The sequence below is a fragment of the Phyllopteryx taeniolatus genome, chromosome 21 (genome assembly GCF_024500385.1).
Source record: "Phyllopteryx taeniolatus isolate TA_2022b chromosome 21, UOR_Ptae_1.2, whole genome shotgun sequence".
Lineage (NCBI taxonomy): Eukaryota > Metazoa > Chordata > Actinopteri > Syngnathiformes > Syngnathidae > Phyllopteryx > Phyllopteryx taeniolatus.
In genome coordinates, this window is record NC_084522.1 from 13,412,728 (window position 1) to 13,440,321 (window position 27,594).

A 27,594-nucleotide genomic window follows, 5' to 3' on the forward strand; every position below is an offset into this window, starting at 1 on the left:
TTCAGTATTTTTTTTGAGGTGGTACTAAGTGTATAAGGTTTGAGAACCACTATTCTAAAAACCATTTGGTGAAAATAGTTTTCTGTGCACCCGATGTCCTTTGGAGGGCGCCAAAAGAATATCAGTGGACTCTCACATGAAAGCCAAACATAGGAGCATGTGAGGTAAAGTCGGAAGGAGGCGGAGGAAATGTCTCGCTGTACCATCAAGACTTCACAGGCAGGCAAATGTGCAAGGCCGCAACTGAGAAAAAGATGGAAAATGGAAAAGAGCTGCTAAAGGGAATGAAAGGAGGAGCGAAAGAGAAGAAAGAGAAGGCCCCTCGCCTGTGGCGTATATTCCTTTGGTCACGCTTCCCATGCCCCGTTTAACTGTCTCTTGGCTCGCACCATGATGGCCATTTTACAGATGTGACACAGGTTGGGTTACATGACAGCCGTGGGGCTTTCACATGCAATATGAATGAGGACTCCACACTATGTGTGAGACTTTTTCTCTGCCTTACTTTTCTGTATGTGCCTCTTTTTAATAAGCACATGGCTGCGCATAAAGAATGTGGGCTTAATGTACTTATAACTTGTAATTATATGGACTACTGGGACACACCCACCAATACGTTCAATCATTCATTAGGGGCTGTATATTTCCCCTTAATAACCCATAAATGTCCTTAGTCAAACTTGCATATTACGATCATATTAGTCCATGGGTGGGCAAACGTTTGTGGTCAAGGGCCAACTTTGGTACATCTGTAAAATGTAAAGGGCGTGCTCCTAACCTCTAGACCCTTTTACATATGAAAAGAGATTTGAGATGACTTTTTTTTTTTTTTTTTTTTTTTAAATGAATTGGTGTTGTATAAATGTATTTGATTATAAGTTAAATCATGCCAATTCATTTGATCATTCTATCCTTTGTTAGGGAGTCATTTAGGGAAGGCTCGAGAATATAAGCGGTTAGCCATACGGCTTGATGCAAGATCTGTGACATTAGGCACAAAAGTTCTTGAAAAATTCAGAGAGACACTCCAAAACGTTTTCCCGGAAGAAAGGAAGCCATTACAGCTGCAAAGTGGGACCAATTCCATATTTTGCATTTCCTGTTGGTGTATATTAGACGCGTGTCCCATGACTTACCAAATAGTGCATGTTTGTGTGTGAGTCTGTGAGAGACAAAGAAGCTTCAATGATAATACTGTGATGAAATGCAAATGGCAGTGGACCCTGATAAAAGTCACCAGGGTGCCTCTTCACCTCCATACGACAGCAAAAAAAATAAATAAATAAATAAATTAAGTGTAATTCCTTTCTTCCTTAGCTCTCGGTGGAAAAATTTGCAATGGTGGTCCACTGTAGGATGTAGTAATAGCATTATTTGGCTGCAGGCCCGGTGGTGCCGGTGAAGTGTCATTACGAGCGGTGTTGCTAATGGATCGGGTATGGCTCCACCGCTCGCTGCTAATGAGAGCACCTAAAGGCCATAGACATGGGTGATTAACTCCCCCCACTGTTGCCGGTACACACGGCCCAGAGGATGCCCCGGGTTGGCAAGTTGCTTTGCATTCTCCTGCGAAAGTGACTCTTGACTTTAAGGTTATCGCACCTTCCCCACTGTCATGCTCAGGAAGAGCTGAGGTGAAATATCCAGACTCGCTGACACATTACCACGTCCCTTCTTCTCGCTCACCTTCCTGTCACTTCCCTTCCTCTCATCCCGCTATCGGCTGACTGGGCCTATGAGATTGTTCAAGTGACCTTCTCCTTGGCAAATCAGAATCATGAATACCAATTTCTCTCTGACGTTTTTTTGTCTTCGCTTTCCCTTTTACCCGTTCAGCCAACTCACCTGCGAGGGTTACATGAAAGCAAATGAACGGAAGGAAGACATAATTAGCAATATCAAAATGTACCTGTCAAGAGGAGCGAGTCCATTTGAAATGTTATATTTGGATTCAGGACTGCGTATGGGATTTTAATTTTGAGTTAACAAGAATCTTTAATACGATTTCCCCCCTCTACCATAACCATGAGTTAACCTATTTAAGAAGCAGGGCATAATAATAATTTAAGAGCAGGTCATAGTTCCGCTCTGGTTTCACTAGCAATTTAGTGGACGTCAAACCTGGCGACAAAGCAATATGTTGCTCCGGTAACACAGATGATTTTTGTCCCGTTCCAGCTCATTAATACTTCGATGTCTTTTGTCACGGGAGTACATTTTGGCAACATAAAAGGTCTCCATGTCTTCTTCTAGGTAATCCTCACACAGCTGAAACAGATGGATGTTCATGTTTGATGGCCCTAAAAGATGATGAACTGTAAAACGAGAATAGAATATTTACTTTAGGTTGGCTAGGTTAGTTGGGAGCAGTCTGTATATGATATCGATACACTCAAAGTCTGCCCGCAATGCACTTAGAGTGGATGGTAATAGGGATTTTCCGTAAAGTTGTCATGCGTTTTGCTCCAGGAAGACATTCTGGCAAACTAAAATCCATCACTCCACTGTCTATACTGCTTGTCCTCATTAAATTCACGGGTGATTTGGAGCATAATCCGGCTGTACAATCTGGACTGGTTGCCTCGGAATTCAGTTAAATGTGCATTAAATCTAGTTATTTGAACCATGATTTTGCTGCAAAATATTTCCTTCTGTCTCCAAAGTGTTCTCTGTCAATTGAGTGTCTGTTGTCGTACTAGAGCGGCTCCAACTACCGGAGACAAATTCCTTGTGTGTTTTTTGGACATACTGATTCTGATAAGATTTCCTACAATAGACTAACCAGCAATTGTTCAAGCTATACAGTTTGTTGCCATTCGTTCCTTTAAATTCGCCATACACTCAATTCCAATTAATTCCAAATGGAAACATTCCAACGTCCGACACGCTAAGTAATTCCATCCATACTTGGGTAAATTGGAGATTAGCCCACCCGCCTTTGGGTACACCCTGGACTGGTCACCAGCCAGTCGGAGGGCAATGCAAAAATGTGTTTACAATTATTCCAACAGTCGCTGACACATTCTTTAATGTCCTTCAAACCTACATGTAGTAAAGCATACAATCAACAATTGAGGGTGAAACTCGAAAGAGTAAATTGTGTAATGAACATTAGGTAAACAAATATGGAATATGATACTGTAGCCCTGTCTTCTGCTTCACACAAGTCTGTCTTCTCGGGACACTGAAGCTGTCAATTACCACTGTCACTATGATAACAGAAACCTGGGTTGTACATGCTATGACAGAAAAAGGATAGACACTGCGGAGGGAAGGTCACCTCTTGCCATGTCAAACACGGTCGTCTTCACACCAACATGTATGCAAACCCAAACAAAAGCTAATAAGCCCACTTTGCAATCACGACGCATGACTGATTGACTCTTGGTAAGTGTTTAAGACCGTACTGCCGGCAAAATATAACAACAACAAGAGTACAGCAGTATACACAATAAATCACTGAGGAGTGCGGATGGCACGTTTATGTCATCCGTAACCAGCCAGCCTAAGGTGCGTTAGTATTCTGTCATCGTGTCGTAGACAACAAAATGAGCAAAGAAAATTGAGTGTTTGTTTAAGGCTATGGAGCGTACTTGTTAATAACTAACCGACACTAAAGTCCTTTAAACACAACTCATGCAGGTTGTGTTTTGACAACCATTTGATTCAGCGGTACCTGACACTGGGGAGTGCCGTTTTGCATCTATATGAGATTTAGTGAGCTGGGAAACAATAAGAGACACGCAGGCAAGAATGTGCTTTTATTGTTCAAAAGCAATAAAGCAGCATGCACACATATTAAAGGTGGGAATCGCAGAATAACTCACATGATATAACATTAATGTGATATTTTGCCAATGATACCAGTAATGTACTGGCAGAAAAGTATCCATAATTCATCACAATATTTATGTATCTGAAGAACGCAACACTTTATTAAAACCGTAACCTTCCACATGAATCTGTTACGAAGCTGATAATTCAAATTACAGTTTGGAGTCTTTTGTTCGATAATATGAAATTTACTGACTGAATGCAAAATTATTGTTTTGTATCAACACTATATGTGATATGGTTAATGTCTTATTTTCAAGTGACATACACAGTAGGTACGCGAACGCAATACTGAAAATGGATTCCCATTGTTTTCAAACTAATTTGTAACAATAATAATAATGATAATGTTTCATTATGATCAGACCTACTTGATTTACTTTATATGTTTTAACCACATACAGTCTAGTCACTGAAGTCTACATCTACAGTTTACAGCGTAATGGCTAATATAAGATTCAAAATGTTTATTGTAAAAACAACGGTAGCAATGAAATTCTTCCCTTGCTACTCTCCCTCCACTTATATAAAGAATATAAAAGATATATAAAAAGACTATTTAAATAATGAAAGCTGAAGAACAAAACTAAGTATAAGATGTGCAAACATGCAGGCCTTCAACTTCAAGTATAGCAGGTTGCAGAGGTATTGTGAAGTGTAAACGTTCAAGTCAGCAGGATTACAAATGAAAAAGAATTGCACAGTGTTGTTCCCAGATTGTGATGTCATTTGTTCAGGAGTCTGATGGCGTGTAGGTAAAAGCTCGTGTTGTAGTTGTGACACTCCTGTAGCGTCTGGCAGATGGAAGACGTTTGAAAAGTGTGTATTGTGGATGTGTGCCGTCTCTAATAATGTTTTGTACCGTCTTTGAGGCAAGGCTGACATAAATGTGGTGTAGTAGTGTGAAGGCTACTCCACAAATCTGTTGTGCAGTTTTATTGACACACTGGATAGCCTTCCTGTCCTCGATGGTGCAGTTCCCAAACCATACTGTGATGGAGTTGGTCAGGATGCTTTCCACTCTGCGTCTGGAGAAGGTGCTGAGCAGTTTGGGGGAAATGCCAAATATTCTCAGATTACTCAAGAAGTACAAACGCTACTGAGCCTTCCTGATGATGTGCTGTGTGTTGTGTCGCTGATGTGTGGGCCCTGAGGAGTTGGAAGGTTTTCACCCTCTCCACCTGAGTCCCACCGATGATAAGCGGTGCAAGATGCTCTTTTTTCCTCTGCCTCGGATTGATAATCCTTACAGCATTTAAAGAGAGATTATTTTCATAGCCACCTGATCTGGAGCCAGATGTAACACTGGTTTACAATGTATGTGATTCAGATGCTGAAATGTCAGTTAAGAAGCAACTTTATGCATTTCAAATCTCAGGTTAACTGTTCATCTTGTTTTCCTCACAAGGTTTCATTTACTGGCGACGATTATCAGCAAAGAATACCGTAACCTCCAGTTTACTTATGTGCAGTATCAGAGGGGAAAAGGAAAAAAAAAAAAATCCCAATATTATGATAGCACCCACTAGTAATTCATAAAACCTTGGTTGTTGAGCTGTAGAGTAATGGCAGTATGTAGGGAAAGTTATTGTGATATTCTCATTATATTAAAAAGTACATAATATCGATATTTGATGCTTGCTCTACCATTAGAGGAAACAATACGATACATCATAACGTCAATATTGTTCCGAACCTGATGCAAAATTACACCCAAAGCTTGATAATCAAACGACTTGTGGTGTACATTCCCTGTAAAATACCTTACTGATCAATCATAACAAAAATGAAGCACAGCTATCACTTGATTGTGATCCATTAGATATTTTCATTTTCACAGTTTATTCAAAACATCTTGTGGTGGAATAAAGCTACATTCCAAAGCAGTGACCAATGGAAGAGTACTGAGTCACACTTCCTCAGTACAAGGTGAAATTTTCTTTGCTTCTCCTTCACAACAGGCCAAACATCCAAGCTGCTTGTCAACAGACCCGATTTCTCAGAAATTGACGCTCACCAAACCAGGAACATTGGGTTCTTTTCTTTGTGAGAGGAGGAAAGCCACAACCGTACAAAGGCAGAGTTTGTCGAGTCGCCAAGAGTATTCTGAGGTGCGGCGCCTCCTACAGAGGTTACTAGCCTTCACAGTCAAGCCACATTTTCACCAAGTGGTATGATTCAATGGTAAACCCTGAATTGGTTTCCACCACAGAATGTGTTGGCCAGATAATGCCACAAGGAGTTTGTGCCTTCCAGTGGAACTTCTAAGGTGAAACCAGGATGCTGGCGGTCAATCCTCAGATTTGATCTCCAATGGGATTTCTCCTTTTCTCACAGTATTCATTGCTAGTCAAATGTGTTAAGAGTGACAACATCGATGACCATTCTATAAAATAGTATTCAGACGCCACTGGCGTTATATTGCACTGAATATGAGCCCATTTAATTTACCCAACTTTCGGCATATGGTATATTCTTTCACGTTTCTCTTTTGTTCTAAATGTAGAGAGCAATGTAAAACAAGATGTTTCCACCAAACTCAAGGTATGATAAAAGCATTCACTTCAGAATTTACATTCAAACCAGCATAATTGGAAATGTATGGACTCGATTTTGACGTGACAACAATCAGACTCCAAAATTTGACTGGCCTTAAAACCAGACTACACCCCACATTGGTTGCCAATCATGTAGAGTCAGAAAGGATTGAAAAAAAAAAGGGAAACTATTTTGTGTGCAGAGAGGTTTTTTGTTGTTGTGCCTGGTTATCAAAATGGATATTGTATTACGTACACAATAGACTTGTTTTTAAATTTCAGAGATTGTATTTTTTGCTTTTACTGAAATAAAGGAATTTGATCAGTCCTTCTACTTTTACCAGTCTTTTTTTGTATCTGTACTCGTCGCGTGAGTACTGTTGCCACCTCAGTCTGTGGCAAAGTCATGTAACCAGAAGCAGGTTGCTCCAAACAACCCCACCACATGTGCGTGCACTTGAGGATCTCTGATGTCAAGTCCACTTTACTTGAGAAGTCTCTCTTTTGCAGGCTTTCTCAACTAGTCACTGTGAAAAGTTGTCCACATGTGGCATGGAAAGGACAGGACTATCAAATGTTGCATGGAGGCTGTGCAGCTAACCAATAGAGAAACGCTACACAGACACGTCACATGGCCCCAGGAAACATAAGCAGACAGAAAGTAGTGAAGGAAAGAGAATAGAAATAAAAAGACTTCCTTTAACCTACTTTCTTCTTCAACTGATACAAATCATCAGACATCAAAAGCCATCGTCGTGGCTTAGCCTATGTCTAATCCTGGCTGTTAGCGCAGCTGTGGCAGATTATGCAGGGGTTGGTCATTCCTGACAGGACCAACATGGCATCACAGTCACTGAAAGCTAACTGGGAAACACATTGGTCACGGTATAGCACTGTTTCAATCACACATACACCTACATTGTGATTAAACGGCAAGGCAGAGCAAAGCTGTGCCCCGGGCATGAGGGTTAAAAGCAGGAAGACTGGTGACAATTTTAAACCGCCGCGATCTGGGAATGGAGGTGGTTCTCGATTTAAAGGCAGCGATTGTGGGCAGGTGTGTGTGTGTGAGTGAGAAAAACTGATGGAGCGATATATTTCACATGTAATGTAGCATGTGAGAGAGAGGGCCACTGTGTGAGAAATTAAAGTGTAATAGTGAGGAAGCAGAAAGAATCAATACGCTGTAACGTCAGAGTTCTCAAATATTGCAGGGAAAGGTAGTACATTAAAGTTTTCTAAAACTAGGAGGCTTGTTTATCATGATAAAATGATTGCATCCTCACAGAAGAAAATGAATATACACAATCATATATACAGCTATAATTATGTTGGAGAAGTCGGGAGAAGGGAAGAAATAATTTATGATCTAAAGCATTCCACTTCATGTGTCATACATGGTGAAGGCAGTGGTACGGTATAGGCACAATACTGGATACAGCAAAAGAAATGCAAGACTTTTTGAAGGCAAATAACATGGCCAAATCAGTTACCTGATCTCAAACCAAGAGAGCATGCTTTTTTTCCCCCTCACACAAATGGAAATACTCTGCATACAATGGCAATCCAATAAGTATTTTTTTACAAATAAAAAGTAGAGCACGTTATAATTTGTTGATTAAGATGCCAAAGTATATTCACTTGCATTAATGAACAGAATAATTATTTTTAGTGGTTAATTATAATTTCAGACTTCTCAGAGAAGCCCAGTTAGCAAGCGTAGATTTTGGTCTAAAATGGTGGAATTCCACATTCCTGTTCAAAATGGGAACAGGTCGAGAGCTCACTGTAATTGAAAGAGCCCACGTTAAAACACCCCATGATGCTGCATGGTTGCTTCTCCCTTTTCTTATTTAATTTTTTAATGACAAGTGGTCTAATGCATGTGTTACATAATACTGGGTGTCCCAAAAGTCAGTATGCACTTCATTTTTAAAATTTTGTTTGAGATACCATTCGGACAGACGTGATGCAATCAGCATTTGACAGCATAAACCTTTCAGTTTTTCTACGACCAACTGAAGTTCAGCGTTAGTTTGAGAAGCTTTATGGCCATCACACTCCTCCAATGCGTATTACCATTTACGCTATCCATGGGAAGTTCCTTGAAACAGGATCTGTCCTTGACAAACCAAGCACCGGAAGGCTCTGAGACTACCACCACTGATGAAAACACCAAACTGCTAGAGCAGGCATTTGTGCAAAAAGCCATTCAACACCAACCGAAGCTCATCTCAGCAGATGTTTCGGAGAGTGATAAAGGTCGTATCTGCAACGATTTCAGGTCATTGTCATAATCTCCCCCTGTATCTCACTCAACAGTTAGCTTGTGCTTCTCTAATGAGATTCAATACAACATTTACAAATATAACATTCTATTGCTAAATTATGAGCGCATTTCAAAGTATTAGGAACATCTCAGAACATTTTTTTTAGTCAACTCGTCATAAAAATATGGTAAAAGTAACCTCATGCAGTTCTTTAAGGTTACAAGTAACAGATTATCTCAACTCTTAGAACTGTATATAAAAATGAAGGGTAAGAGTTTCTCAACACTTGTTTAGTACGGGCAGATGCAAGCGGTACTCACACTTCCTGTGGTGCCCAGGGACAGATGGTTCATCTGCTGGGTAAGGGGGCCCATCATGCTGGCAGGCTGCATGGACATAGTGTGGTCCATGGCTGGCGTGATCACTGCACCCTGGATGAAGAGACAAAATGGGGCACAACATTTTCAGTTTAAATGAATATAATAATATATATATAATTATTTATTGAGAGTGCTGCAAACATTTACAAAGACCCTATTCTCGCAAATAATAGTGCCCATCGCGTTCAGCAGCACAGGGGAGGGCACAGACCCTCTCCCATGGGCAAATGGTGGACTATACCCTGGATAAGTTGGCAGTTAATCAGGGAACATCCATCCATCCATTTTCCAAGCCGCTTCTCCTCACAAGGGTCGCGGGCATGCTGGAGCCGATCCCAGCTATCTTCGGGCAGGAGGCAGGGTACACCCTGAACTGGTTGCCAGCCAATCGCAGGGCACATACAAACAAATAACAATTCGCACTCACATTCACACCCAGGGGCAATTTAGAGACATCAATTAACTTACCATGCATGTTTTTGGGATGTGGGAGGAAACCGGAGTGCCCGGAGAAAACCCACGCATGCACGGGGAGAACATGCAAACTCCACACAGGCGGGGCCGGGGGCGAACCCCGGTCCTCAGAACTGTGAGGCAGACGCTCTAACAAGTCGCCCACCGTGCCGCGATCAGGGAACATATAGAGACAAATAATTGACTCCACCACAGAGTGGGAACTAAACACTAATAGTAACTTAAGTAGTATTTGACAAATATGTGCGATCCGACCTCGGATAAGCGGTAGAAGATGGATGGATGGATGTGCAGATCCATTATCAGTTTTTGAAGTAGATTAAATTATATTTTTTGTCAAATATAATTATATTACAATAGTATTGCTTTCTTCAGAATACAGATAAACATATGTTAAGATCATCTCTCTGTACTTGCTAGCTGAGAGAAATGAATTTCTGCGATCTCAATGAGATGTACAGGGTCTAATACTGTAGTTTGAACACAGACATAAGTTATCAAATATGGTTCCCTTCAGAAAAAGATAACACCATTAATGTAAATGACATACGGCAAACATTGTGGGTAGTGGTGTCTTAAGTAATCACCTCCATGATGTAAAGTCTTAAATAACATATTCTCTTAATTAAACATCTCCATGTCATAACGCTTTAGGAGCAAACCCCTTTTAGACGATAGAATTGAGTTAAGAGATCGTAGCGAGACTGACATGTTGGAAAAAGGAGTTTCAGGACACAAAGCAAGTACAAATAAGTCCTGAATCTCATGACAATGTTCGTGACACACTACGGGTAAATGTTCTTCGTTTTCACCTGTATAATTGGAATTAACTGTGTTAACTGTTAACTGATTTAATATACGATGAACATCTTTTAAGTACTGTACAAGCCCCCCAAAGGGCTGCATTCCACTGTTGTTCTCTCTCTCTGCTTATGATTATTCTGCCTCGCAACAAAATAATCTGGTCGTAAAGTATGCTGATGACAGGACTGTCATTGCATGTATAGAGTCCAATGATGAATCTTTACAGATCTGAGGTGCTAAATCTAGTTGAGTGGAGTGTGGCCAACAATATAACTTCCACTGCCTCCACAATGAAGGAGCTCGTCATTGATTGGAGCTGCGGGAAGGCATACAGTCACCCTTTAATCCTTAAAAGCATGCTTAAAGGTTGAGATGGTGAGCAGTTGAATGTTTTTAGATTGACCGTTACAGGTGATCTTAGCTGGCCCTTAAACAGGAGAATAACTGTTAAAAAAGTCACAGCAATGTGTTTTTCCCCTCCTATGTACATGTTAGGATTCGTGGTGATGGCAAAAATATAGGACCACTGCACTGGGAAGCAGGGAGGCAAGGCGGGAATGCAGGTTTTTCAAAATAGCTATTTATTTTCAAAAACAGAAAAAGCAAAAAGGATCATGTAAAAAATCTCAACACAAATGAACAAAGTCCCAGAAAATCAAGTATCAAAGGAACACTATAAAACTAAATAAACTCATCGAAACAAGACATGACTAGGGATGCGACTTACAGCAACAAAAATGATCTGACAAAGACCAAAAGAAACCAGGGAACTAAATACAAGCAAACTAACGAGGCAACGAGGCACACCGTGACAAGACATGAGTAGCTGGAGGGAACTGATTGGTTGAGACAAGGCTGAGGGCTGACGAGAACAGGTGGGGAGATGAAAACCAAACAACCAGACAAGACTTGAATGTGTGACGCAGGAAAACTTGACAAAACATGAGACAAACTCAATCTAATCGTAAACAAGTCAACGGAAACACAGATCATGACTAATTATGAAGGATCAGGAATCAATTAACAGTTGGTCGACCGGCACTGATCTCCCTGACCTGAATGACATACCTTGCCAGGCTTTTATCTCAGGGTTTGAGTTTTATAAATTACCTAAAAGGCCATCCTGCTTCCAGCCTTTTTGTTCTTTTTCCTTCAGGTAAACATTTCCATTCTATGAATTGCTTCGCCTCTTGTTTTGCTACAAGCTTCTGCGTGTGATATACCTATCGTCTTTCTGGCACTTTCTGGCATCTTGCATCCGGTTCCCCTTTTTTATGTCAGGTGCTAGAAGCCTTGGAGTTAAATATATATATATTTTTTTAATATGCAGTATTATGTACAGTAATTTATCACTTGTCTGTAAAATGATTATCTGCCTTTTCCACATGCATACATGTTTTTTTTTGTTTTGAAATCCTTGTTTTACTGTTGATGTATGTTCCTGAGCTCTCACAACTGTTTTCTTATGTGGTGCTGCCACAAATGGCTAACAAACTGATTCTGATAGCTACAGAAAGAAGAAACAAAGATGCAGTCTTGAATCTCAGATTAGCGTCGTTGGCAGGCGGACTGAGGTAATTTTCTTCATACTTTTATAGTTGCATGCTTCACTGTATTTTGCATTGATCTTGGAACTGATATTGTGTTCATTTGTACTTAGTTTTCATGGTGTTTGATGACTGAACGAGATGTCTGATGGTACCAATAATTTACAAATAATTTGAAGCACCTTTCTCTTAAGTGTCTCGCGTATTCATTGACCTGAGAAACAGCTACATGTATGAACTTAAACCCATCCGTCCATTTTCTGAGCCGCTTCACCTCACAAAATAAATAAATAAATAAACTATCAACTGTCAGCTATATTTTTGAAAGGAGATAGAGAGTAATGAAGTAAAAAAGGATGTTCATGTTTGAATGGGTAGAGAACTGTGAGAGCAAGAAGGGAAGAAATATAAAGTCAAGAAACAAGATGGTGTTGCGAGTGAATGGAGTGAACAATGTGAGAATAAAGGTGCGGGGCTGATGCACTATTAGGGTAATAGTGCTCGGGATGAAAGAAAGGTACAATGCAAATAATTACCAATAGAACATAGGGAATGGCACTATTTTCACAATCAATATACTCTTCTATCTTTGCTCCATCAAAAGGGTCAATATATGCTGCTGATGCATAAATAATACAAGCTGGTGTGGCTCATTGATCGCTAAGAAGCTTTTTCTCCTTCTTTCTGTGCCCTTGCTGCAACGCTCGGCATGTTTTCCCTAATGGGCGGATGAGAACGCTGGAAGCTTTCACAGTGCCAAACAACACAAGGGAAACGTGTTGCTCTTTCTTTACCCGTCACGAGAGAACCTCATCTTAGATGCTGATGCACTATGAGGAACATAAACCTTTCAAGCCATTTTCCACAGCTCAGCTTGTGTCTCTTCTCACTTTGTGTGAATGTCCTTTTGTGTTTGTGTGTGTGACGAAAAGACGTGTAGGGGGATTTAACACAATAAAGGATTTTGTGTGTGTGTGCGCGCGCACATCTTTACAACCTACTGGTGACTGTTTGGACCTATTGGAGAACACATTGTGCAGAAAACCTGTCAGAATGATACTGTACATTCTCATGGTACAGGGGGTCCTCGGTTTCATTCCTATGGCGGTGACATAGTCTATCATAGTCCATCAGTAACCTATGCTTAGGCAGTACTGAAGTCATAATAAAAAACAATTATTTGTATGAAAAACACTTCTGGGCAAAAATATAAAACTATATGAAGAAAAAGAGCAAGTATGACAAACCAAGGACCTCGGTATATAATTTTAAACTTACAGAATAATGGTAAAAGACTCATGAAAAGGTTTTGACTTATGTTGTGGTATACATGCTAAGCCAGTAGTTGACTATGTAACTTCATAAACAAACACAACGTGTAACTGAAAACATTTTATTTTGAATGTGTTTAAAAACCAAACAATTTCCACATGCGCAGTGAATTTGGGGTGACCTTTGTCTGTAAAGCATTGCAATTAAAGTTCTAGAACTCATACTTGGGTGTTTAGTTAGCTATGTGCATAATACCTGTGCTGCAAGTAGAGCGCCGATGCCAGGGGCACTTCCAGCGAATTGGGGCCCCTATAAAAGAAAATATTACTTTGGGCCCCACCAATTCAATGCTGCAAATAGAAAATATTATTTTACAGGACCATTGTCAAACAAATACATTTGTTTGTATTTGTATTGAAGGATATGAAAGGTATTACATTATTTATAACTCTTACTCGGCTATTTTATAGTTGATATTGTATACAACAGTAAAACAAATAACACTCTCTTCCCGTTTATTTCTTGCTTTGATTTGTACCCCAATGATTATGGGGAGAGTGGATGGAGGATGTCAGGAAGCACAAGAAAGCAAATAGAAAGATAGAGTGAGAGGAAGAGAAGCAGAGAACGTGAGAGTGGAAGGGAAGCAAAGGTGAGTGTGAGGGAGGAAGGAAGTAGCAGCTGTAACCGATTCTGCTGCTGACAATGCCCTTCATAATGGAAATGGGAGAGCAACGGAAGGGCTTAATTCACAGACGTGTCAGGGAGAGTTAAGCCGATTTGTGATTTCGATTTTACGTGTTTGTGAGAGGCAGTGTCTGAGAGAGAGAGAGAGAGAGAGAGAGAGAGAGAGAGAGAGAGAGAGAGAGAGAGAGAGAGAGACAGACAGAGAGGTGGGGTGTTAGTGTGTGTGTGAGTGCGCGCGCACGTGTGGTGGGGGCTATATGGATTTATGTCCCTCCGTAGACAGACTATAAAAGAAAATTAAAGACTGACATGAATGCCAAGGCCTATTTTGACGCCTCTCCTTTGTGTGCGTACATACAGGTATGTGACCCATCATGATTAAGATATTGATCATGATCCCGACAGACACACAGATAATACAAGTCCCGCGGTTGTTACCGGCATTGATATACACTCAACCAGACAATGTACAGTAAATAAGAAATGTAACACCTGCAGTTTTTTTTTTGTTTTTTTTATGATGGTCGCCAATTACAAGTGAAAAACGTCTTCAAGGACTGACGGATTGCTGATCAGTATCAGATGGCTTGCACAGTCACCACACTCTTAATAGAGCAGATAAATGTCACATACACAGCAGGTGTTTTGCCTGACTGATTCATTATGAGCACAGTATCCACACCTTGTGAAAAGCACAAAAGCTAGGCTCAAGCTCTATGTTACAGGCACATGTATATTTTTAGTACTCACCCTGGAACACTACAATTGTGTACCTGTTTTTTTAGGGCACCATTAAATTGCTCTAATAAGAAGATATGCCTATCTATCCATTTTTCTATAGTCCTTATCCTGTTCAAGATCGTAGGGAGCTGGAGCATCTCCCAGCTGACAGCAGACTACACCCAGTCAGTCGCAAGGCACAGATAGAGGCAATTCAACCAGTCGCACTGTCACTGAGTGGACACCGAACTCACGCTGCCCACACCAAAATCAGGCAAATGTACCACTACAACACCAGTGACCTTTGGCCTGGTACACAAATAAAGACTTTTCCACTCTTAATTCTTTTTTTTTTTTTTTTTTTTTTTTTTTTTTTTTTTTTTTTTAAATCTGCTACATACGCCATACAAAGACAAAAAAAAAAATCGGACATTCGATAGTTTTGGTCCTCATGTGTGTGATGTGCTCCGAGAATCTCAACCCTGCAGACCACACAAAGATTCTATTGCACTGCCGAGCTCGAAGTCTCGCATGATCACACTTAATCCCACAAAACCAAGGAAGAAGAAACATCGGTCACGCGCCGATGTTTCCCAAGTGTTCCCGAAGGTTGCAGGAGCAGAGAGCCTTGTAAAATGGCGAGATTCTTAAAAAATGTTTTCCTTTGGAAAATACTTCTTACTGTCGAAAGAACCCCCTTTTATACATAAAATGACATCGGGTAAGACATGTTTGTTTTTCTAATTTACTTGTTACTTCGTTCTTGTTACATATTTTGTTTGCATTCCATGCATTACAGTAATTTGATATCATTTACCACCGTGTTTAGTGATGAAAAAAAGTAACAGTAAAGTAAGACTGCGTATGATGTGGGTGACCGTGTGATACGTGATTTACTAAGATTGTGATCTTTTAATAAGATCCCAAATAGCGGGTGTTAAATTGCGTGTACACCAACTCTAACAGGTGTAAAAATGGTAGAGACTACTGAATTCACAAACCTTTTGCCATTTAGGTAGCACTCATGGAATAATTTGGAGACCTCGGCAAGCGCAAAACCAAGTTTGAAGTGATGGAATTGGAAGCGTTAGTGAAAGACAACCACACATATTACTGACTTATAGAAGATAAATCTATAACAACAATTTGGGTGAAACTACCAACCGCATCAAAGCCATTGTTTGTTAGATTTAATCTGTCATGAGTGCTCATCCTACATAACATTGAGTTTAAAACTGAGGACAACACACCCAAAAAAAAACTCCGGGAGAGGCAAGCAACAGACAATTGTGACTGCGCTGGAGTGACACAGATGCAAGGAAAGTGAGAGCAGAGCTGAAAGGAGTTTTGTCATAGGTTATATGACATGACTCCTTCATGTGACTGGCTCATTCAAAATATCTAAAATTGCATTGCTGAAAACAAGATAAGTCGTGATGATTTTTGTTTCCGACAATGAAGGAGTGGAAAAGATCCGTCTCCTCTCATTTTGCCTGCGCATCGTCATTATGGTTACCCACAGCAGTGCTGTTTGCATCTGCCTTTCAGACACGGTATGTAAAGATACAAAATCAGTAATTCATCTCAAGTTTGACAAATAACATTGCACATTGCTAAATTCATGTATTTGCAGATACTCCTCCCAGAACACGCAAAATGAACTGCGAACCAATTTAGTGCAATTGGCAGACTTCAATTCATGGTGCGCCAGATTAGTAGATCACCTTCCACGTGTTTGCGTGAGCAATGAAATTTGCGTCCATTTTTGCACAGGAAAAACTTGAGTGAATCAGTGTTTTTTTTAGAGGTGGCAATGGAAATGTTACAGTTGTGCTATAACTTTCTGGCCCTGAAACATCTCAGAAAAATACATCTTCTGATTCATTTAGAGAATTTGTACTATTACAAAGACTTCGAAATAAAATGATGGACTGTAATGTGCGAGCGACACCCACCTTGAGACATATTGTCACTATGCATTGGAGTAAAAAAAGGGAACGCAACTAATGAGGAAGTACACAAGACATGGGTAAACAACTTGTCAGATTGAGAATTTACCCAATCAGAGAAGGGGTTGGGCAAAGGTTTGAATTTTGCCATGACACCACAAGTTCCAAGAGTTAATATGATCACAGCGACCGAATCAGCTATTAGGAATAACAAACTAACAGAAACTGTAGGGAACAAAACCAGGTTAAAAGTGTCTGCAGCACTTCCGAACGACAAAGCCCGACCCTGAACCACCTCCCAACCTCTCCTTGGAGGAAAGCGTTGACATCGCTGAGCCAGGATGAAAACATCACAATCTTGCCAGCAGATAAGGGGAGATGCACAGTAATCCTTAACACAACAGACTACCATAACAAGGTACTCACACTTCTTAGTGATACCAACACATATGAAAGACTCAAAAGAGACCCAAACAACGAGTACAAGAGAAAAATCAGTGAGCATTTACAAACGTTAAACAAGTCAGGACCCATCCACCATGCACTTTGTTACCGGCTATATCCAATGGAGACCATTCCTGGTATTTATGTTCTGCCAAAAATACACAAAGAAGGCCCACTTCTCAGATCCATTGTCAGCAGCATCAACTCTGTTACTTAAAACATTGCTAAGTATGTGGCCAACATCCTACCATCCTTGGTTGGCAGTACTACAAACTCAATGGACTTTGTTGATAAGGTCATAGACCTCGAGCTGGATGCAAATGAAACTATCATTTCATTCGATGTCACCTCTTTGTTCATGTCCATTACAGCCCAGGATGCATTGGAAACTTTGAGGCAATGGCTACTGCTTGATCAAAGCCTCCTAGACAGGCCCACACTTAACCCCGAACAGAATGCCACTTGCTGGAACTTTGTCTTAACACAACATATTTTCAATTCATGGAAACATTTTACAGACAAAAACACGGTTGTGCTATGGGCTCCAAGGTATCCCCCATCGTAGCAAACCTGTACATGGAGGACATGGAAAGGAGAGCTCTTAACCCCTTTAAGGATACATCTCCAAGCCATTGGTACAGACGTGGATGACGCAAAAAAAAAATCAAAAGCCAAGAAGTGTAAGCCTTCACCGAGGACATTAACTCCGTGGACAATAACATCAAGCTCACACGTGAGGATGTCAAAAACAATAAGTTGCCTTTTCGGACTGATGTCCACATTGGAGACGACGGGGGCCTCCATGTTGGGGTTTACAGAAAATCCACACACACTGACCAGTACTTACTTTTTGACTCATACCACCCCCTGGAACACAAACTGGGCGTTGTACGTACCGTACAGCACAGAACTAATAACATTCCAACCAGTCCACAAGCCAAAGAAAAAGAGCACAGAAACGTGAGGGAGGCCATCCAAACCTGTGATTATCCCAGCTGGTCATTTGCGAAAAGTGCATCCAATTTCAGAAGGGAGAGGAGCATGGTGGATGAGAAAGAAAAGAGTAACAGATGCAACGATATTGATTTTCTGTACGTATCAGGTCTGTCTGAGTAACGCAGAAGGATTTTCAACCGACAACAATCCGGCACACTTCAAACCTGGTAACACCCTGAGACAAAGGCTGGTACACCCCAAACACCGGACACTACACACGCAGAAAAGCAATCTGGTGTATGCGGTCAAGTGCAGTGAGGATACATACATTGGGGAAACCGAGCAACCATGGCACATCACAGACAGGCAAACAAACTCCTTAGCTCAAGACTCAGCTGTCTACTTGCACCTCAAAGAGAAACAGCACTCTTTTGAGGACAAAAAATTTTATGTTCTGGACTGGGAAGACAGATGGTTTGAAAGAGGGGTGAGAGAGGCCATATACACAAAGGTGGAAAAAACATCACTTAACAGAGGAGAGGCCTTACAACATCACCTCTCTCTTACTTAGAATGCCGTCCTTTTGTCCATTCCAAAGAAACGAAATTATTCTGCCTCCAACAAACAGCAAGGCCTCCTAAGCCGTTAGGTGACTCCACGACCACTTTTTCACTGAATCAAATATCATTGAGGGACTTTCCACCCAACGACTCTGGTGGACTGACAATGGCCTCCTCTCGGCTTAATGGCTCTCCCCCTTTTTTGCATTCCAAAAGAATGATTCCATACATGGTGTGGGGCATGCCTCTAAGTAGGAGCATAAATAGTTGAGTTCTCCCCACAAACACTGGCTAGTGCGTCCTAACTTAGCCTTGTTGCATGAACTGATGAAGCCCGCTCCGATGAGAGGCAAAACGTTTTCTAAGACAAACAGAACAGTCCAGTTCGATTTAGACCCCTGAGAATGAAATGACCTGGATGAATGAGAATATTCAGACATGCTATGATTATTAAAATGTTTTTTTTAACCAAAGCCATCAGAATGGGGCGGGGCCTGCATTGGCGATCACACCCCCTTTTAAAAAATGTATAATTTTTTGCCAGAAAATAAATTCATTATTTATCCGTTTTAAGCAACAATACCAAAATAGTCAAAAATCTATTTAAAAAATGCCCAAAACTGACTAAGGCTAATGCAAGACAACGCCAGGATTGGGGACCGTGTTTTGACAACATGGCATCCATAAATGTGAGGTGGATTTAACCAATTACAGAGCAGTGTGGTGAGTTCAAAGAGTGCATACACTTTGTTTTCTACAGGTTGGTACTACTAGTGCTGTAAAAACTATGTATATCAAACATTCTTCATATTTTAGGAACTAACTATAAATACAACGGTCTCTAAAATGAAAGAACAGTGGACTAAAGGAAAATATCTCATATTCTCCATTGGGATCCTATCCTATTTGATCACTATCTAAAATGCCGGAGGTGAGCATTCAGACATCCAATAATTTTGATCTCTCAGCTCCATTGCTGCAGGTGAACACATCCAACATGATGCCTTGGGCGCATCTACTCTATCATCGCTTCAAATGTTCACTGACATCTCGCTGCCTGCTCGAGGGGATAATTTCCTCACCCTCAGTTCAATCGCCTGAGGCAAGTATTCAGACAGTGATAATATAAAACTGACCTGCAGAGGAAAAAATATGGCTGGTACAGTGCCAGAAAACAATTTCTACACTTATTTATGGGTACATTTTTTGGGACTGTATAACATCATACCCAAAGCATAAGCGTAAACATGCATAAGCAGTACTTCGGAAAACCAATGACAACGTACCGCATATCTCCACAGGCACCATGATCTTCTTTTTACAGCGTACATGAATGGTATAGAATGAAAAAGGCAACTCTTTTCACCACATAAGGAAGGAATGAGGTGTAGTCAAATCCTCACAAACGTCAAACATGACCACAGCAAGTCATAGTCAAACAATGTGTGACTTGTAGTCTACATGAAGGAGGACCCTGACTTCACTTAAAACATTCCTCTCTGAATTTGACAGTTCCTTTTTCAACTGGGAGGTTTTGCGGCTTGCAGCCTGATGTCGGTGCGTGTATGCCGTGTGTGTACCAGTGGCACGCACACCCCTGCAAACTGCACATCAGACGCACTCAAAACATATTTGTACTTCATTATTTTCCCCATCTCAGTCACATCTGCTCACATAATAGGAAGGGTGTTTTTGAGCTGGAAACTCTGGCCCACATCTGCTAATGATTGCAAATATTTTGCAAGACAGAATGCCAAGAGTACAACGTTGCCTACCTGAAAAGTTCATATTCACCAAACCGACACACGTTACATGATCAAAGACAATTAACTATAGTGAGTCATCAATGACCACAGTGCAGGTGTGGGTGTTTTATCTGCATTTGTGTACATGATCTGTGTGTGTGTGTGGGAGTGTGTGTGTGTGTCTCTGTGTAAATTCACATCCTTCTTTGTGTGTTTTCATGCTGTGTAAAAAGTGGCATATAACACTTTTGTCTGCAGACTGTGGGCAGAGAATCCACCCTCAGGCACATTTCTATTCATGTAAGTCCCGAAAAAAGAGCCAGCATCTGGGGCTTTTCACTCTAATCCGCAGCATGAATCCCCCCTCGGAGCAAATAGAGCACTATGACTGTTCTACGACTACCGACGTAGACGGAGACACACTGAACCTATTTCCAAATACCTAGACTGACAGAGTAGAGAAATAGTGGGTTTACATCAAATCGCTCATGACTGCTTAGTAGGTGGCCTGCAAAAATATATGAAAGGCTAAACTGTATGCTGAAAATGATAGCAAGTTGATAATGTGTGAGCAGCCTGGCATGTACAAAATCAATGTCTATAACTCCCTTTTACGACGATTTTACCAACTATTTTTTTGTATTAATAAGAGAAACTACGCAATGTTCCTCTGCATATTCATGGAGTCGCTCCAGAGTTGATAAACAAATGTATCGAGTGGGAAACCTTAAATGCCCCTAAGGTGAAATAATTTGTTTTTCTTTTTGTGGAAAAATATGTCCTAAAAGACAATAATCCAGGGTCGATAATCCTATCAAGAATTATATCGAGACTTCAGCACATCTCAAGGCCTTTTTCAACACGATATAAATCCAATTTGATTATTCTCAGAAAAAGTACATTTTCCCAGACCTACAAAATGTACAATTATTAATTTTACCCGATTAAAAAAAAAAAAAAATCATTGGCTCAGTCTTGAACTTGGCAATACAGTCTGCACACAATGAAGAGAAATGTTTTCATGACGTCAAGGAAAATAGCTCTTAGCTCTTCTTTTCAAATGATTACCAACTCCACAAGTGTGTTTTGCCATTTCTTTTGACTTTTTTGAGACAAAATGGTACCGTGTTGGGCAAAGAGGAAAAATGATGGACATTCAACCAGAAAGCATAGGAAAACGGCAAATATTTCTTGTTGTGTGTCAGTACAACACGGCCTATTTGAGATGATAAAAATGTAATGATAATAAAATGAGAATAAGTAGAAGCTGTGTTTAGTCTTTTTGTGAAGTGATTTGACTCCCAAGCATATATTTTGTCATTATCTATGTTAGGTGTGTACTGTACGCAATATTTCGTTTTTAAAGTTTTACTATTAACAGCAGTTAAATTATCTTTACGCATGTATGTATTACCACTAAGAATGTTAAATTTGAACCTGAAGTAGACAGACTGCATTTTTGTCCACATTCAATTAGTGGAGTGTATACGTGTATGTGGAATATGTGGTGGACACATTGCCAGTAATATAAATCTAACATTGTGACTTGGCAATTCGGCAAAATTCAGAACGACTTGCTCACAGACCCATTTGCCGAATATCGCAGTTAACTGGTTGTTTAATTTCAAACTTGATGAATGGCCAGGCACTCCAGAGTACCAACTATTTTTATACAACCAATTAAAAAGTACTTTGTCCAAAATATGTCCAGTTGAAAGCCTGGACATTTATTAAAGTTTTGAAGATGAGTGCAACGAAAATATGCAATAAATAAGAAGAAACATGACAGATGTATTGTTGCTGATGGCAACACTATGACAAAATCTAAAATATTTTGAGAGCTGAAGATATTTTGTGCAATTACAGTTTTTGTGATATTAGCTTGACTCCTGGGGACTGAACCCTCCCCGCGGCCCGACAACCGAAAGGGCCAGATGGGGGTCACCCACACCCCCCTCCCTTCTCTTGGGTCCCCGCCTTCCTCTCCCCTCTCCTGGTGCCCTTGCCTGTTATTGCTTGCGATGGGTGCTTAACATGGGCTCATCTTTGGGCTGTGACCTTTATCAGGAGGCAGCTGGCTCCTGCGTTGGGCCCTGTTGGTGGCAGATGATGAGGGTGGTGGTGGCCGTGGGGAAATTGGGGTCCTTTGGGACTGGTCGGGTTGCATCGGTTGGGCTAGGGGACCGCCCTGGGTCCTTGGGAGTGGGTGGCGCCCTCCTGGATGGGTCCCCCACGGGATGGGCTCGCTGGCTTGGCCCACCCCCACCCGTCCTTAATGTGCCAGCTCAGCAACTCCGTACACCAGTTGACTAACATGCATGTGATATGGTGTTCATTCACTCATACGTTCCACAGACGAGCTTTCATTGCTTGTGCTAGGACCACTCATAATAACACAGGTTATATTAAGATATCAACTCACAGATGTTTACACACTATAAAAAGCATCCCACTGCACCACTCATCAGTAGCACCACCTTGCTCATTTCTCACATCCTGTCCTGTCCTGTCCTGTCATTTTCTGCCATCTCTCATCTTGTCCTATTGTTATTGCATGCCCTCACCGGGTGTCCCCCCACATCCACACATAAGAACATGATTTGACTGTTGTAACATTACTTGTGGCCAAATATCTAGATTGTCTAACTATCGCAGCCCTATTCCCCTTGTCCGTTCTGTCTCTCGGTCTGTCCCTTGAAACCCTTTTCTGTCCGGCTGCATTTTCAATAAACATCAGACTAATTATACAAATCAAAAATAAGCAGATGGAGTAATTCAAACTCCCCTGTTGCATAGCAAAAATGTTCCAGCACCAAAGGCATACGGATCCACCATTCTGCATAGCCATGCAGCTGAACAGGACAGGTTAAAAAAAACAATAATAAAGTAAAAATGTCTATTAGCAGCTAATCATATATTGTATAATCCTTTGTAAGCTATTTCTGGGATTTGAAATGGTGGTGTTTGTGACAAGTTTACATTGTATGTGTGCTATATATCCAGCAGACTGATGTAGACAAACTACATTTGTTGGAATAACGTTTTACCTTTTTGTATTATGAATCTCTAACATATGTACAACCATACCATTAGTGTAACCTCTGACACACACTTGAACACACAGGAATGAATCCTGCTGTCTCGCAGATCTGATAATCCTGTAACACCAATGAAGGATTTGACCTGTCCGCGAAAGATGTTTGACGACTGTGTAGGTATTTGTCCTCAAAGTGAAAGATGACTGATCAATCACCACCCATTGACTCATTTGTCTGTCCATTATTGTCAATACCTCAGTGGGTGCAGGTAGAATTAAAATTCAGTGTTGTATCTCTTGCTCAACATTGTCAATTGTAATGTAATGTACTGCTGGCTACAATTCCAATTATGGTGACATATCATAGTTGTAACCAATAGCTTAACTGTGAGAGTTTGTGTTCTAATACGTTCCATCAATCTAAACAAAGTACTCATGGTAATGAGGTAATTATCAAAGCCCTCTTACTGAGGAGAACATGCTATTTGGATGGATGCATCGTGGTATGCGTGTGTGAGGATCAAGGTGCTAGATGAAGCATGTAACACTATTTGTCATGTCTTTGCAGGAGGTCTATTCCTCTGCGTGCTCAGACTGTCTTATGCATGAGTCCTTCTCGAACTTCCATATACAGTATAGACAAAAGGCAGAATCACACACAGGAAGCCAACAAAGCGTGTCATGTCCATCAACGCATATGGACGGACGTTGTTAGCCCGGGCCACGACGGATCCGGTATGGAATTCTTTGGATGAACGTTCATATTTGCTTGGCAAAGTTTTAAGCTGGATGTCCTTCCTGACGCAACCCTCTGCATTTATCCGGGCTTGGGACCGGCCTACAGTTTGCACTGGCTTGTGCCCCCCATAGTGCTGCATTGACCAGCGAGTCTGTATAGCATGTCAAACTCCAGCCCACCACATCATTTAATACAGGGATGTCAAAATCATTTTTGTCGTGGGCCACATTGCAGTTATGGTTTCCCTCAGAGGGCCGTTACGACTGAAACAGTACAAATGTTTAATTGCCTCATCATATTATTGCATATAAAGTACACAGCAAAATGATGTAAAGCAAGTTTTTAAATCAGACGTCAAGGATAATAACTTGTTCAAGTTACTGTAAAATGGGGTGTGATTAAAAAAACAAAAATGTGCTTGCAATATCAACATTATTATTTATTACATATGAGATTTTAGCAAGAATCATTGAAGTTGACGGGAATGATGTGTTTTCGTGCGCCACATAAAATGATGCGGCGGGCCAGATTTGGTCCTCGGGCCTCAAGTTTGACATTTCATATTTCTCACCCTATCTCTGAGGGAGAGGCCGGACACCTTTCGACGGAAACTCATTTTAGCGGTTATGATCCGTGATTAGTCAGTTTCAGTCAGGTTTTTACAGTCACAACCTACCAGATGGCATCAAAGCAACACTATCCCTTTGCCCTAATCACGAAAACATTCAATAGCTCAGTTTTTCAGTGAATAATGGAGGACAGGTATTAAAAAAAAAATGCACAAATGCCAAACCACTAATATACATGAAATGACTTCTGAGGAGCTTGTAACAATATTTCCACAAAGCTCACAATGTCTTCAAAGCATTGCATTGGCATTTTTCATTGGAAAGAGTATAATATGAAGGAGAATTTCGCAACATTATTTTGGTATACTTATGTCAATCATCTACTGTAAACATTACATTTATTATCCTTGGTAGTTGGCACTTGGTTTACCGAAACCACCAAAAGGCAAGCTTTTATCTTCACTGTGTTGTGAGTCTGCGCTAATCTTCAGAACACAGCGAATGAGGAGTCGCGGTCTAAAGCACACGTTCAGTATGTTTTTGAATATACTTCTGGAAGCCACTTAAGAGGCACAATTAAACAAATGTCATTTGTTAACTACAAAAGGTACACAGTTTTAACAGTAAAAGTAGGAGAACAGGAATAAATGAAGTGGACATGCAAAGTTATTAGCGGACAGCGACGATATGCTTTTGAATGTAGGAGGGCAATAACGGCATGTGAAATTGCAATAGTGATGACAAAGAAGCAGACTGGACAGCAAAGGGAGACAGAGAGCGATGAGGGAGGAGAGAAACAGCAATGGAAGCAACTGTCTCAAATTCTGCCTCAACAAAGTCAAATCCATGAAACCGACAATTGTCCTCCCAGTATATCCGCTGTGCGTTTTATAATGTCAAGCACCGAGATGGGTATCTCACAGTGCACTGATTCACCCCCCGTCTGATGAGGGCAGATAGTTACGGTCCAATTCTAAGAGGCCCCAGCAAGCATCTAACTGGCACTGAGAACTGGCTGGGGCGCAGCAGAGGGGAATTCAATACTTCACCTGCGGCATGTAAGGGCCGATGCACTCCAGCAAATCCACATTCTTAGCACAAACGCTTCTTAGTGTGGGGGAAGAAAAAAAAAAAAGGGGCCTGGCTAAGTCATGGGGAAAGACAGCAATGCTGTGCTTGGTTGGCGCTGCAGCTACGCCACGCTCTTTGGAAGCATGAGAATTTGACTGTGTGTGACTGCTGATCTGTATGTAAGTGAGATTTAGCCCTATGGATGTGTTTCAAGCAATATGTGTGTTCTGTGCCCTCTATTTGTCTTTTTTGGCCGCTGTTCTCTTTGCCTATCAGCTCTGCTGACAAATAACAAAGCACTAAAGGCAAGCAGTCATGCTACTCTGACATCAAGTTGGAAAACAGAAACGTTAGAAAAGGGGGAGATATGTGGAATATCCCCAAACTCAACCAAAGTTTTCTGGAAAAATAGAAGATGCTCATGTGTAACATTATTAAAACTTTTGAGACTACATCTAAATGAGCATCTAAAACGGGGTGTCAATCTCATTTTTGCTGCGGGCCACATCGTAGTTATGGTTTCCCTCGAGGGGTCGTCATGAGCGCGAACACATATACAGTAAATGTACAATTGCCTCATGTTATTACATATACACAAAATAAATAAATAAATCGATTATACTTGAAACCAGAAGCGAATAAAAAGTTGTTCATTAAGTTGATTTTGAAATGGGGATTGATAACAAAAATGTTTGCCATCAACGTTATATAAAAGGGGAGACGATTTGCAATGTTGTTATTTTAGCAAGAAACGTGAAGTCGATGCACTTGATTTGCTTTCGCGGGCCACATAAATTGATGTGGCGGGCCGGATGTGGCCCCCAAGGCCTTGAGTTTGACACGAGGTCTAAACGATCAATTTCACAAATTAGTTTTAATTGTACTATTGCTTTGTCTGTGTGTGTGTGTTTTTTAAGATAAACAAGGAGTAAAACTGTGATGACAACCACAAGATGAGCTGAGTGCAAAATAGGAAAGCATCTGATTGCCGAGGACAAAAATGGGAAAATATCTATCCATTGTCTATACTGCATGTCCTCATTTGGGTGACAGTTGCGGTAAACCCTCAACAGGTCGCCTGTCAATCACGGAGCACATATCAAGAAACAACCATTCCCACTCAAAATCACACCGAAGGATAGTTTTATCGTCTATTAGACTGAAAAAAAAAATTTAAATCATCTTTTTGGAATGTGGGAGGAAACTGAGACAAAACTCACAGGAGGACCTGAGCAGATATTCGAGCCTATAACCTCTCGACACACCGACATGCAAACCACTATACCAACGTGCTGCATTATGGTGGCTGTGGCCACCAAATCTATATGTCAAGCAATACTTTTTACCAAGCGGACACTTGGTTAATAGAATGAATCCCTTAGCAAAATGGCTTGTGGCTAAATGACTAGCATGAAAATGACCTGAGAAGCTTGTCAAGCAACAATTTTACAGTGTTAGTGTTTGTTTCTTCTTCACAACCAACCAATATGTTAAATAGCAATTGCTTAAACAGTACATACTGACAAATCAACAACGTAGCTCCATAGTTGGTGTCATGACCCTTTGTAAACAGACACCAGGATACTTCTGGGTGTCAGAAAAGTGATTGACTACCGTTGACCTGAACTGAAACAATGACAAAAGCTTGTTGTGTTTGGGGTTGTGCAGCCAGCTACACCACAAAAGGTTTTTCTTTTTTTGAGGTGTTTTTATCTTCTTTAAAAAAATAAAATACAAATCTAAATGAATCCAGCTGAATCTGTGGGTGAGTAGGATTAAAGGAGTGAATGTCGTCAATAGTTTGCAGAACAGATGTGATGACGTAAACACTTTTATAGAGACAGACTGGGAACCAAAACTCCATCATTGGGTGCGTGGAAGACATTTTCTACTGCTATGTATAAAATGTTACGATGGGTTGTGTTAGAGTAATTCAGCTATATATATATATATATAAAATACGAAGTTACCGTATCCTTCTGCAATCCCCTTTCTGTTCCCTATCCATCAGGCATCTTT

The 27,594-nt window shown here is 40.8% G+C and overlaps 1 protein-coding gene across 3 annotated transcripts in view; it reads right to left on the minus strand.

Annotated features, from left to right (window-relative positions):
* Positions 1-27,594, minus strand: part of rbms3 (RNA binding motif, single stranded interacting protein) — a 398,433-nt gene that overhangs the window by 13,259 nt on the left and 357,580 nt on the right. For all 3 annotated transcript variants that reach the window (XM_061760185.1, XM_061760184.1, XM_061760183.1), the window contains one exon: positions 8,962-9,072. In XM_061760185.1, coding sequence (XP_061616169.1) covers positions 8,962-9,072 — 111 coding nt within the window. The remainder of the gene's footprint in view (positions 1-8,961; positions 9,073-27,594) is intronic.